General features: G+C 37.7%; 2 protein-coding genes across 2 annotated transcripts; both read left to right on the top strand.

The window, feature by feature from the left end:
- The first annotated feature begins 2,292 nt into the window (after positions 1 to 2,292).
- Positions 2,293 to 9,940, top strand: LOC126615740 (protein transport protein sec24-like). The gene is made up of 14 exons (XM_050283627.1): positions 2,293 to 2,691; positions 2,846 to 2,908; positions 4,215 to 4,268; positions 4,370 to 4,542; positions 4,667 to 4,853; positions 5,002 to 5,147; positions 5,225 to 5,379; positions 6,139 to 6,220; positions 6,297 to 6,412; positions 7,447 to 7,545; positions 7,914 to 8,037; positions 8,385 to 8,662; positions 9,011 to 9,225; positions 9,327 to 9,940. Exons 1-14 carry the CDS (start codon positions 2,364 to 2,366, stop codon positions 9,545 to 9,547), a joined length of 2,241 nt encoding a protein of 746 aa, XP_050139584.1. The 5' UTR covers positions 2,293 to 2,363; the 3' UTR covers positions 9,548 to 9,940.
- Positions 9,941 to 11,241: 1,301 nt separating this feature from the next.
- Positions 11,242 to 12,429, top strand: LOC126614720 (uncharacterized). The gene is made up of 2 exons (XM_050282365.1): positions 11,242 to 11,733; positions 11,854 to 12,429. The coding sequence occupies exons 1-2, from the start codon at positions 11,447 to 11,449 to the stop codon at positions 12,182 to 12,184; spliced, it is 618 nt and encodes a 205-aa protein (XP_050138322.1). The 5' UTR covers positions 11,242 to 11,446; the 3' UTR covers positions 12,185 to 12,429.
- The last annotated feature ends 562 nt before the right edge of the window (positions 12,430 to 12,991 follow it).

The raw sequence follows: 12,991 nt of genomic DNA, 5'->3' as shown, positions 1-12,991 counted from the left end.
GTGTGTTTCAATATGTGGAGTTTGGGATTGGTATGAGCATATGGTGTCACTGGTTCTTGTGTCTAAGTAGTAGCATTCCATTCATGAGATCATAACTGAGCATGCTTAATAACTCCAGAAAATGCTTTCTTTGTTATACATATATGTGAGTGTTCGTCTACATGTTTATATCAATCTTCTCACATATAACTAGTGTAGGGTGTGTAGTTAGAAAATCTGAGTGAAAATTGAGTGCCTATCTAGTAAGGAATTGAGAGAATTCTCTAAAGCATGTTACTACATTCAAAATGTTGTTTTAATTGATTAAATGTGAGCTAGTAAATGGTGACTATGATTAAGTATGTGCTCGAGGGTAAGGACAACTAAAATCTATGTAAGTAGTGATTTTTAATGTGTCATGTTTCATTGGAAATCCCTAAGACAAACGTTGGAAGATTTAGGTAATGTTTTGTTTGTTTTGTTTCCTTTGTTTTGCTCGAGGACTAGCAAAAGCTAAGTGTGGGGGAATTTGATAGGAGCATATTTATGCGACTTAGTTAGCTTGTTTTCTTGCATTTTCATAGTTAGTTTCTACTTATTATAGTGTTTTAAGTTATTTTCGTGTGTTTGTAGGTCCATATGACAAAGTTGTCAAGAAAGTGCAATTTGGAGCATTTTGAGGTAGTTTTGGGCACCAAATGGATAACTTATGAATGGAGCAAGATGGTTGGACCAATTTGAAGTTCAAGAGGCTAGGAATGTGCTGAAAAGAGTGAAGAAATAAATCCAAGTCAAGGAAGATAAGAAATCAGCTAAAAAGAAGGAACATTATCCAAAACTTTATCCAACCTTATCTTATCTTATCCTATCATAATCTTATCCTAACTTAATTCCAACTGCATGTGGGATTTATTTTCAAATTAGGACACATTAAAATAGGTTTCTAGAAGCCCTTATCCACTCCTACAAAGGTGCCGAACCTTATCCCTTGTTTTTCTAGGAATCAGCCACAAAACAATCTTTCTAGAAGGCCTTATCCCTTGTCCTACAAATCTGGCGCTTGGACCCTTTCTAGAAGCTTTAGAACCTGCAATCCTTTTCCCTTAGGATTGTGCAATCCTTTTCCCTTAGGATTGTGCAATCCTTTTCCTTTCAGATTTTGGTTATCCCTAGTCCTTTTCCTTCATGAATTGTGCCAAATACACATTCATTTCCTTCAGAAATTCGTGGGTTTCCCTAGCCCTATAAATACAAACCTTTGAGCAGCAATTAATCCACCACCCTCTATCACAATTCACTACATCATTCACCATACATCCCTTTTGTGCAGTGAGTATTGCAAGGAGAAAGAAGAGGAGCCTTTGTGCCGTGCTTATGCCCAAGTCTTTGGGAGTGCTGGAGCGTTCTTAGGTGTTTTCCATCTTTTACTTTCAATGTTCAATTTAAGTTATCTTTGTTTATTTGCGAACATGAGGAACTAATTTCTTTATAGTTAGAGATGAATTCGAAGCCATGATTATATGTTTTATATGTGATGCGTTTTCCATTCAATTCAATGAATTTAGGGAAATCTGAGAATTAATTAGTTCAATACAATTAATTTGGGGCATTGTCATTCATGGTTTGTCGAAAGATAATTGGAAATCGATTCGTATGCATATGTCATGTGTGGAGAATGAACTCTCTAACTAGCCTTTCACCATTCTATTTCATCAATTTCGTGTCTTCTTAAGTTTGTTTTACAAGTTTCTGTTTTTAAGTTTTAATTTCGTCAAAACAAAATCCCTTTTTCTTAAGTCTTGTTTTTAGAGTCAAAACCTGTTTGCTTTTAGTCTTTTGAGTCAAGTTAAGTCTTATTTTCGTCCAAATCACTTGTTAGGTCTAGAATTGAGTCAATTTCATCTAGTTTTGCTGTTCTGAGTGTTTTAAATTAGTTTTGAGTCTATAGAGTCTAGTTTAGTGTTTTTGAGTCTTATTTGTGTTGATTAGCATCCCTAGTTAATCCCCGGTCTAGAACGATCCCTACTTGCTTAATACTACAATTGTCATCAATATGGTTTAATTTGTGTGTCAAGTTAATTTTCACATCAAAAAGTGCCAGATTTATAGAAACCCAACAGGCAATATCATAAGCTAGGCCTGGCCAAGGAAATTTTGAAGTTGGACCGGGCCGGACCTTTTCATGACGTGGCATGAGAGCTAATATGCCAAATCAGCGAACATCTTGCTAGTTGGCACAAAACCACTGGTTCACTACGTGGCATAACCAGCAGGCTGCTAACGTGCACCCATCCTACTTCTCATCCGCCGTTTGTTTCCCGAGAAAATCCCCGAAAAAGAAAATAAAAAAAAAAAACCGAAAATCACCACACCCCGCTCTCTGTATGGCGGTCCGAGCCTCCGTGTCGCGGTTTCCGATCGACGCCGGGGCCCACGAGAGCTCAGGCATCCCATGGGGCGTTTCGGTGACGCCGTTCGCGACGAAGGACGAGAACGGCCAGTCGCCGGCGTACGGATCGGACGGCCAGCTGCTGCCGAGGTGCGAGAACTGCTGGGCGTATTTCAACACGTTCTGCGAGCTGGATCAGTGGTCGTGGAACTGTGCCCTGTGCGGAAACCCCCAGGGGCTTTCGTCTCAGGCCATTGCTCGATACTCGCACCCTCAGTCCTGCCCCGAAATGATGTCCTCGTTCGTAGATCTGGAGCTTCCTGGTTGGTCAATTTCCCACACTTTCTTATGATTTAATTTTCTGTTTGATTGCTGAGAAAATGAACACAAAGTCGAAGTAATTTATGTTTTTATTTTTATTTGTTTTCAGTGCTAATTTATATTATTTTTGTCATTTTCGCCCGGTTTATTGTGCAGTAGAAGAGTCGGATGAAGTAATGCAACCTCGCCCAGTTTACGTTGCGGTCATTGATTTGTCCTGTAAGTGGTTGAAGTATTGGTCATTCATTTGGAGGAAGTTGTAATGTATGTACTGGATGATTGCAGTGGATCACATTGGATAATGGCCATTCATATGTATAATTTGGGATAATTGTCCTCGAAATAAGGTTGATGATTTCTAGTCATGTTGTTGGGCCGCATTGTTGTTGTTGACAATGAGAATTGGTATCCAATTAGGTTCTGTCCAACTCATTTCTCTGCTTTGTTTTGGATGCTGTAATTTCTCGTAATGGTTGATATGTGGGTTTAGTTGGGGATACGTATTCTAGGATATAGAATTCGAAGCTTAATGTCATGAGTATACATGTCACTAGAGCCAAAAGTTTTTCTTTCGATTACTGTTACCTTTTCATGAGAGGTCGCACTTGGTGCGATGCGATGGCAAGTGCCTTCGCCCATGAGCGGTAGGTCTCGGGTTCGAGACTTGGGAGCAGCCTCTCCATAAATGGGGGTAAGGCTAGCCGACATTCACCTCTCCCAGACCCTGCGTAAAGCGGGAGCCTTGTGCACTGGGTACGACCTTTTTTTTTACTGTTACCTTTTCATGAATTAGAAAGTGCTGTTCAGGTTTGGATATCGGTGAGGGTGTCAACTCTTGAACCATGTTTGGATCGCCACCATCTGGTTCATTTCGTTTTAAATTAACAATTATGTATTTCAAGATGCTTATTTTGGAGGGTATTATTTGAAAGACTCACATGACTATTTCCAAGGCTATACATATGAACTTTGGAGAACTTAATTCGATACTTGGATCTTTGAGATTTAACGTTTTTACATGCGTTTTGTTTGAATCGTTCTTCCATGCTTGCCAGCTAAGCAAAAAATTCTCAAGCACTTTAATATAGATGATTAAAAAACACATATTTGTAGGAGACCATTTGGAATTGACAAGGAACATTAATTTAAGTGTTCAAACATTGTAGTTGCACCTGGAATGGAAATGTAAGCACATTGTCGGCTATATTGACATAGTGGTCGATGTTGATGGTTTCAATGTTTTTGGTTGGGCTACATGGATGAGGAAATCCTTGGACTCCATCATTGTATAGGAAATAGTTAGTTGTATCATATCTAATCAAATGTTTCCTTCACTTGGCTTTGAGTTCTTCAAAAATCAAAGCCTAAAGATCTAGTTAAAGAGTTACAATATGAGAAAGATCTTCTGGCCATGTATCTTTTATGCATCTAATCTGTGAATTCTCTTCTTGAGATGTTAATTTATTTTTAATTGGTTATTTATTTTCAAATCAGTGACATTTATGTTTTATGGATTTTACTTCAGCTTCAGAAGAATTTTTGGAACTTATTAAAAGTGCATTGCTGGCCTCCTTGGAAGGTTGGTTGATAATTGCTACTTGAAATAGATTTTATTTGTTTCATTTCTTCATGATGCTGTACCTGACAACTAAATTCTCTCATTCAATCTTCTTTTTACAGCTCTTGGGCCCGGTTCTCTGTTTGGTCTTGCTACTTTTAGCCACAAATTAGGGTTGTATGATGTTCAAGGACCTATACCAGTTGTAAAGAATGTTTTCATTCCACCGGAAACAGACGGTACCCTACCAATTGAGCTTGAAGATGTCATGCCATTGTTACAGTTTTTGGCTCCAGTATGTCAGCCACAGTGTTTAATGACTTTTATCTTCTTTTTGTGCAATATATTTCTCTGCACCCAAATTCACAGTGGTATATATATTTTTGGTTTGGTAGCTAAATTCAGTAACTTCCTTCCAGGTGGAAACTTGTAAGGACCGTATTGGATCTGCACTTGAAACGCTCAGACCAACAACTTCATGGGAGAGAACCACAGCAGCTGGTCAAGGAATTGATGGTGTTTTGATGGGCGGGCGAGGGTTTGGGGTGGCAATGGAAGCACTTTTGAACTACCTTGGATCTGAGTATGGAAGTACATTTGCATTAGGTGAGGAGATGAATTTCGTAGCTAATAAAACTGTAATATTTGGTCCAACAACTATACCTATGAGTAGTGTTTCAAATCTTCTTCATATCATCAGACAATGTAAAATCATGACGTAGGTTGTTGTCTTGTCCTTTGAATGTAACTGCAGGTAGAGTCTTTGCCTTTATGTCTGGTCCTCCTGATTATGGAGCTGGGCAACTAGATACAAGACGTTATGGTGAACAATATGCTAGTAAGGGAGAGGATGCGGACCGTGCATTGCTTCCTGAGCAGACACCATTCTACAGAGATCTGGTAGTTTAATCTTCCGTATCTTTGTTGCTGTATGCTGGGGATTTTTTTGGAAACGTAAGCATTGACATACTTTACAGGCTGCTGTCGCTGTTCAAGCAGGTGTTTGCGTGGACATTTTTGCTGTTACAAATGAGTATACAGATTTGGCGTCTTTGAAGTTTCTAAGTGTAGACAGTGGAGGCTCATTGTATTTATATTCGAACACTGATGACTCAACTCTTCCTCAGGACATGTGAGTATACCTCAGAAAATACGGTGGTATTAGTTTGACAACAGCCCAATCTGGCATGCTTCAAATCAAATTGAATAATAGTCTTAATTTGGCATGCTTCAACCACGCACAACGCAACCCACAAGGCCTGCCTCTCTCCATGTGTAAATATTGCACCAAATGGGCCCTTAAAATGTTACAAATAGTTGTTTTTTCTTTTTTAGTTGAAAGTAAGGTCATAAGCCTTGAGCCCATCAGGCCCCAAAATCCCAAAATGCCTCTCAAACTCTTCCCCATTTTTCTCATTTGGGTAATGCTAGGGAGACTAAGTTGTGAACAAAATTTTGTAACCTAAATGACGTGGAAGTTGATGATTGGATTATTACTTTAGCGTTGATACACGTGCTTATTTCTATTGGTGACACATCATTTAGTTTGCAAATTTTGTCTACAAATTTAATCTCCCTAGCATTTTCCTTTCTCATATGAGCATACCTCAGAAAATAGTGTGGTATTATTTTGACTTGCATACATGTTTGTGTGTGATTATGTAAATTGGAGATGACACATTGGGTTTTAAATATTATGAATAATTTGATGGACGACTTATGTTTATTATTTATATAAGTAAACACGTTTTATCAATACATTTAATACAGTGGACTTCTTCATCCATAAAATAAATGATAAACAATATAGATTTTCGTCAATTCTTAATATTGTAGAGAGTAGTAGTTCGAATTTCTAGGTTATGATGATTGTCCTATGCATTATTTGCAGGTACCGAATGCTAAGTCGGCCATATGCTTTTGGTTGTGTACTGCGATTGAGGACCTCATCTGAATTCAAAACTGGCCACTCTGTGAGTGTCTTGTTGTTTCATTTTAGAGTTACAATTTTATCATTTTCTTATCGTATATCGTTTGTTTATTTTGCAGTATGGTCATTTCTTTCCGGATCCACAGTATGAGAATGTTCAACACATTATCTGTTGTGATTCTTATGCGACATATGCTTATGACTTTGAGTTTGAAGACACCAAGGGATTTGCAAAGTAAGTATATTCCTCAGATGGCCATCAGGGCATATTTATTTTGGCTAAACACAAATGATTCTTGATAGCTTTCATTTGACTTTGAGTTTCGCAATACCAAGGATCCTCAGTGGTGTTTGTTTGCAGCTAATTATACTAATATTGAAATCCCTAACTTGAAACTCATACTTTCTCTTCCTATTCTAGTTGCTATTTTCTTTTTACTAAAGTTGTAGCATGGTCCACGAATTCTAGTTTCTTGGTCTGCTTACCTTAAAGATCTCTGAAAACACATGTTTCCCCAAACCACAGCCCACCTCCATCATTTGTGGGGGAGAGTTTTACTAATTGATCAGTGCTTTGCATACCAACTCTCCAGTTCTCTACCTCAAAAATTTGTTTCATTAAAGATCCTTGTTAGTTACCATGTCAAGTATTCTAGATTTTTCTATGCTCGTAGTCAATTAAGTTTTGAGAGAACATGAAGTAATTACAAAATATGGGCACCCTGAAATTTGGTCTATAAAATTTTAATATTTCATTACAACCAATGAAATATTTCTATAGAAACTTTAATAAATAAGTATGGGGAAGAAATATTCCTCCCTCCTGCTGCTGCTTTTATCAATTGCTCAATTGACTCAAAATGCACAAATTATAACCAATTAAATATTTCTAAAGGGATTTCAGTAAATGATCTTTTTCTTTTTGTGAAAAAAGAGAGTAAAAGATCTCCTCCCTCCTGCTGCTGTTCTTCTCCTCCTTCCAAACCCCCCCCCCCCAAAAAACCAAAAAAAAAAAAACCCTCCCCTCCGCCTGCCATGCTCCTCCCCCATTGTCTTCTCTTGGCAACCATTAACGCAATACAGGTTAATCATATATAGAAGAGTGAATGCTACTTTCAAATACTATGAATTTTACCAATCATCTGTTGCACATTGTAGTTCTTAATTATTGGCCAGAATATTACTGATTTCTATCATTTACGGATATAAATCCGTGCTTGTGTGATGTGCATTCTAATCCAATCCTGGGTTCACTATTGTATTTTGCAGACATGGATCAGAGCCTCCTATTATACAGATTGCATTTCAATACACTGTTGTACTGCCTCCTAAGGAGCTCTCCGATTCAACATCCGTGTCCTCAAGTAGGTATGGTTAGTTTTACAGACAGCCTATGTTCTTAAATTTGTAATCATCTTACTACCACAGAAGTTATCTTGCTTTTTTAATTCAACATTACATTGCATTTTGTCTATATACTTACATTGAATTTGGTGTCAAATAGTTATTTAACCTAAGTATGTTTATAGAACTTAGAAGTTACTTCTCTCATGCTTGCATCTGATTGATGCCAATTTTCAATAATTGAGCCTTTTCATCTAATATTTATTTTCTCCCCTCCATAATTTTTTTTTTCTTTATGTGTGTTGCCCCTGCCAACTTGCAATTATGATCACTTTTTGATATCTAACATTTAATATTTACTTTTGGCTGAGCCTGCTAATTTTTTTTTGTAGAGGCAAGTATTCCCTTAAACGACGACTAAGGATCCGAACATTACAATGTGGAGTTGCCCAAAATATGAATGAACTCTACGACAGTGTTGATCCTGAAGTAATCCTGTCACTGCTTGTTCACAAGGTATACACCACCAGTTCTGTGCCTTAGATTGTCATATTGTCTTTTATATGATTACTAATATATTACTGCTTGGCGTGAATTAACTTGATGTTGGGTTCAATTGCTTAACCTTTGCTCTAATGTGTTGTTAATTCCATAAACTTAAACTGTATGGTTAATAGAATTCACAATGGAGAAACAGATAAATATTTGGTGATAAAATAACACACACTTCAAAAAATTTGGGCATGTTGTGGAATAGAACTCTCGAGCATTATTATTGATGCGTCTAGAAACTACTAAAAGTTAAAAAATTCTTTGTTCTTATCACTTAGCATTTCTCACCAGCAGTTGTTTTTGTTCTATAGGTTATACTAGCCTCTTTGGAGAAAGGAGTTCGGGAAGGCAGAATATTGCTTCATGATTGGCTTGTGATCCTAACAGCTCAATACAATGAAGCGTATAAACTAATTCAATACAAGAATGGGAGTGCAGGAACTGCTCAGATTGATGTTGCATTCACACAATGTCCAGAACTGCAGTCTTTGCCCCGCTTGGTTTTTGCATTGCTTCGAAATCCTCTGCTCCGTTTTCATGAAGAAGGTGTTCATCCGGACTACCGAATCTACCTGCAGTGCCTTTTCAGGTATTTGATGCACATACTGATATTACTAAAATGTTTTCAAGGATTTTGTTACTGGGTTTGAACTATAAGATTAAGTTATGGAACATGGTTTTCTTTTTCACATCTTATGCATCATCATATGCTATTTTGTGTGACAGGACAAAGTCTATTGTCTGAAAAACAAACAAAAAGGTTTTTTGTTATTATTTGATTCCCTGTCTTGTCTTATGTATTTTTGTGTTCAAAGAAGATTGAAATTCTTCCTGCAGTACATATATATTACTGCATTTGATGCTTGAAAACTTGTTCTCTTCTCACTTCTGACGAAGCATTAACTTCACAATTTTCTTTTGTGGAAACTTTGTGCAGTGCACTGGAACCAAGTTCACTTCATCGTGCCGTGTATCCAGTGCTGACCTCCTATTCTACTCCAGACAAACAAGCATACCCACGCCATTCATTGAGTCGTGCAGCGCTGATTACCAGTGGTAGTCCTATATTTTTCCTTGATGCATTTACGTCTCTGATTGTGTTCTATTCCTCAACGGCAGACCCTTCACTTCCTTTTCCTCCACCTCATGATTGTAAGTTATATATAATTTCCAGAAGCTTCTTAGCATATAGGTGGTTATCAAATTTGAAGGAATTTGGCAGTGCTTTTCTTATGACGTAAGACATCTATTAGGTTTGTTGCGGACTGTGATCAACAATTTGAAGAAAGAGAGATGCATCACCCCCAAACTCATATTTATCAGAGGAGGGCAGGACGATGCTACACCTTTCGAGAATTATCTTATTGAGGAACAGGATGTTGACGGAAGTGGTATAACGAGCGTTATGGGTTTTGTTTCCTTTCTGGAGGATGTTACGCAGAGTGTGCTAGAATACATGAAGTCTGGTATCTGAATTTAATCACAAGGTACAGGAAGGGGGTGCTTAAATCACATAAAGTTGTTGGTACCGAGTCTACTGACAGCTTGTTTAAAGCTCTGTCTGGCCATCGACATTGAGAATGTTTATTCTGCTGGTCGAACCAAATGTAGCGAGGGTTTCTAATTCTCTTTTATTCGAGAGCACCGTGCGTGGTACAAATTACCCAGAAATCACATTTACCTAGTTGTTGTAAAAGATAGTTACAGGCAGTTAAGAGCTCAACTTTCTGGTCAAATCATGAAAATATGAGTGGTAAAAGTTGCTTTTGGGTTTTCCATTGCTTGGATTTAGAACCATGTAGTTTTCATGAAAGTTATGTTATACATTCCTTAATCCTCAGTGGTGAAAAGTTGAATGTTTTGTTCATTCCTTGTGGAACAACTTTTAACTGTTTTCTTTGAAAAAGTGCTCAGCCAATGCGATGAACACTAACAGGTAACTGTTGAAAGTTCAATGATCGGGGGACCTAATTTTTGACAATCAATTTGCCACTTTTATTGTGGCACATATATATATATATATTTAAAACTATTAAAGATGTTTATATGTAGCAAATAAATGGGCGAATATAGTCCCATAAAGAAGCACTAAAATGACTACTATTTAATCTAATTGTCATATGATTTTTATTTTTTGGGTGAGAGGATCTTTGGGTGATTTGTGATGTTAATTAACTTTTGGTCTATATATTATAATGAAACATTTGTTATAGAGCCATCCCCAATCATGAAGAGTTAATAAAAGACGTGAGCACAATTTAGCCCTCAAAAATGTAATTTGTGAGGAAGAGTAACGGGCAATTTTTACTATACGCACTCCAACTAATAAAAGATATGAGCATAATTTGGTTTCACGTGGTTGTCTATGTGTAGATCTTTCACGTTGGCTAGAGGAAAAGAAATTTAAGAGTTAAATATTTTAATTCCACTCCAACTAATACCAAGGCATTTTGTGATAAAACCCCACGCTTCGAACTGTGTAGGTCATAATTAACAAGTTATGGACAATATAGGTATTGTTGGAAGTAGGCTTTTGGCCAATCTCTCTAATAATTTAACTTGGTATTAGAGCCAGAAAGTGGGCCTGTACACCCACGTGATGGGTGGATCCCCTTGGCCTAATGCGATGATGGTGGGTCCTTTTGACCCCGCTGTTGTGTGAGTCCCTTTGGCTCTACGTGGTTGCTGATGTATGCATCTCCCACGTGTGACCCACTAATTGAGTCCTACATTTGAGGGCGTGTTGGATATCCCACATCGGCTAGAGGAAGAAGAGTTTAAATATCATAAATACACCAACTAACACCGTTGCCTTTTGTGATAAAACCCCACATCTGTCGAACTGTGCAAGTGGTAATTAAGAAGTTAGGGACAATATCGGTGTTGTTGGAAGTAGGCCTTTTTCCCATCTCTTTGATAGTTTGACAGACCTCTATACCATTTGGGTTGATGTCTGTTGCATGTAAACACATTGAGTTGTGACGTCTCGTTTGTACCTTTCTCATTTTTTAGGCAGCTGGTCTACCTGTATATACAAAATCTTTATCCGTTGGCCATTTGGACTTTGTTGGCAAATCTCTAATTGACAAGAAAAAAAACCATTATATATGTATTTAGGATGTATCAAAATAATTTAGAACTTTTTTAGTATAGGTCAACAAATAATTTAACACTTTCCCAAATTACAAGCGATAACCTGCATATGAAGTCCTACGCGCCACTCTTTAGAGCAGCTCCAGCCCGTGGGACATGTTGAGGAATAGGGCTTGAATGCTCGAGTGATGTAGCCTAGCGTGCGTTGGAGAGCGAGCCTGAGCAGGCCTGTGGATTCGTGCCTACCCGAGAGCCCGAAGGCAGTTTGACTTGGGCTGACATGGCGTCAAGATGTCGTCATTCATTCGCTTTGGCTCTCTCTCTATCTTTTCTCACAGAGTTTTACAGAAGGTTTTGGATTTGGGTTTTCTCTGAGGAACGGAGGAGAGTGAAGGAGGAGGCTGCGTGGAGAGATTTTAGCTTTGATTTGGTGGTGTTTGAGGCTCCGCCGAAGCTCTGGATTTTAACTACTGCTTGCTCTACCGTCTGCTTTATGCTTCTTTGCTTTTTTCGGCAGAGATTCAACTTGGTGATTCGACCTTTTTCGATGAATTTGAGACCAAAAAGGTATGTGGGTTTTTGGTTATTTTCTCTAAATCTTTGTTAAACCGTCGTGGGTTTTTCGATTCTGGGTTGATTTTTTTTAGTTTTTTGAATTTAAATCTTACTAGTTGTTGAAATTTGCAGGATTTGTTATGGATTGCAATATTTTGGGGCTTTTCATATAAAAAAAATATTTTATTGCCAATTACTAGGACTATTTAGTGTAGGGGTGGAGATGCAAAATGCGGTAACTATTCACTGGGTGGATAGCATAGTGGATGGCCCTAGGGGGCCTCCACCACGTTGGAAGTGCTCTTATGCCAATGGCGGCAGGGCTCATATCTTAATCTACATGCTCTCCATGCATGCATCCATATCCGTTTCCTTGTTAAGAAAGAAAGAAAGAAATCATCAAGGGCCTGCATGCAGTAAGTTGCTGCACAATTTCTCATATTTTTCCGAGAAACACAAATAAGGGATTAATCGGTAGGTAGGACCGACGGACCATTTACAAATCAGAAATACGTGTTCACGATCAGAAGGGAGGTGTCTGCCGAGGAAGAAGAAGAACAAATAAGAAATTAGGCATGTTAATGGCACACGAAATCCAGTATATAGTTTCCTAGCTGCAACAATGAGAAATGAAAACGTACGGCCTGTAGAACCACGTTTTTGTGTATATATACAAATGGTCAACACGTTTTGACATTAACCGTGTAATTTCCACTTAAATATCATAGCAAATTAATCCTCGCAGCTCCACAGGAAAGGGTAGCATGATGAGTTGAATGTTGAAGCCCCACCCCAAACTCCAGCGTTACCCAGTTCAAAATACACACGCAGGGTGGCTTCCCAGTGAGTTCTAACTTCAAACTCTTTAACTACACATTACTATATCTTCAAATATTAATGAACCAAGTTATTAATTTGACTTTTCAACTATAAGGTATTTCAGCTTAAAATTTAGTAATTTAACTAAACAATTGCTACACTTGCCACATTTTTCATAACACATTCGTACCATTTCTTTGATAGAGGTAGGGTCCACCAACATATGCAGATCTTATCTATTTTATAAAAGTGCTAGTACCAATATGGTATGAAAAATGTTATAAGAGTAACATTTTTGCAATACATATACAAGGGACGATTGTGAAGCCAAATCCAGCTCCATACAATCCTAAAAGGGGAATATAAAACTCTATATGATTTTGGTTTAAGGTTAGTTTTTAATAATTCTACATGTGTTATAATTTAAGAAAGTGTTAAGGAGATCAAATTT

This window comes from Malus sylvestris, chromosome 3 (assembly GCF_916048215.2).
Source record: "Malus sylvestris chromosome 3, drMalSylv7.2, whole genome shotgun sequence".
NCBI lineage: Eukaryota > Viridiplantae > Streptophyta > Magnoliopsida > Rosales > Rosaceae > Malus > Malus sylvestris.
This window is presented reverse-complemented; position numbering and strand designations above follow the sequence as displayed.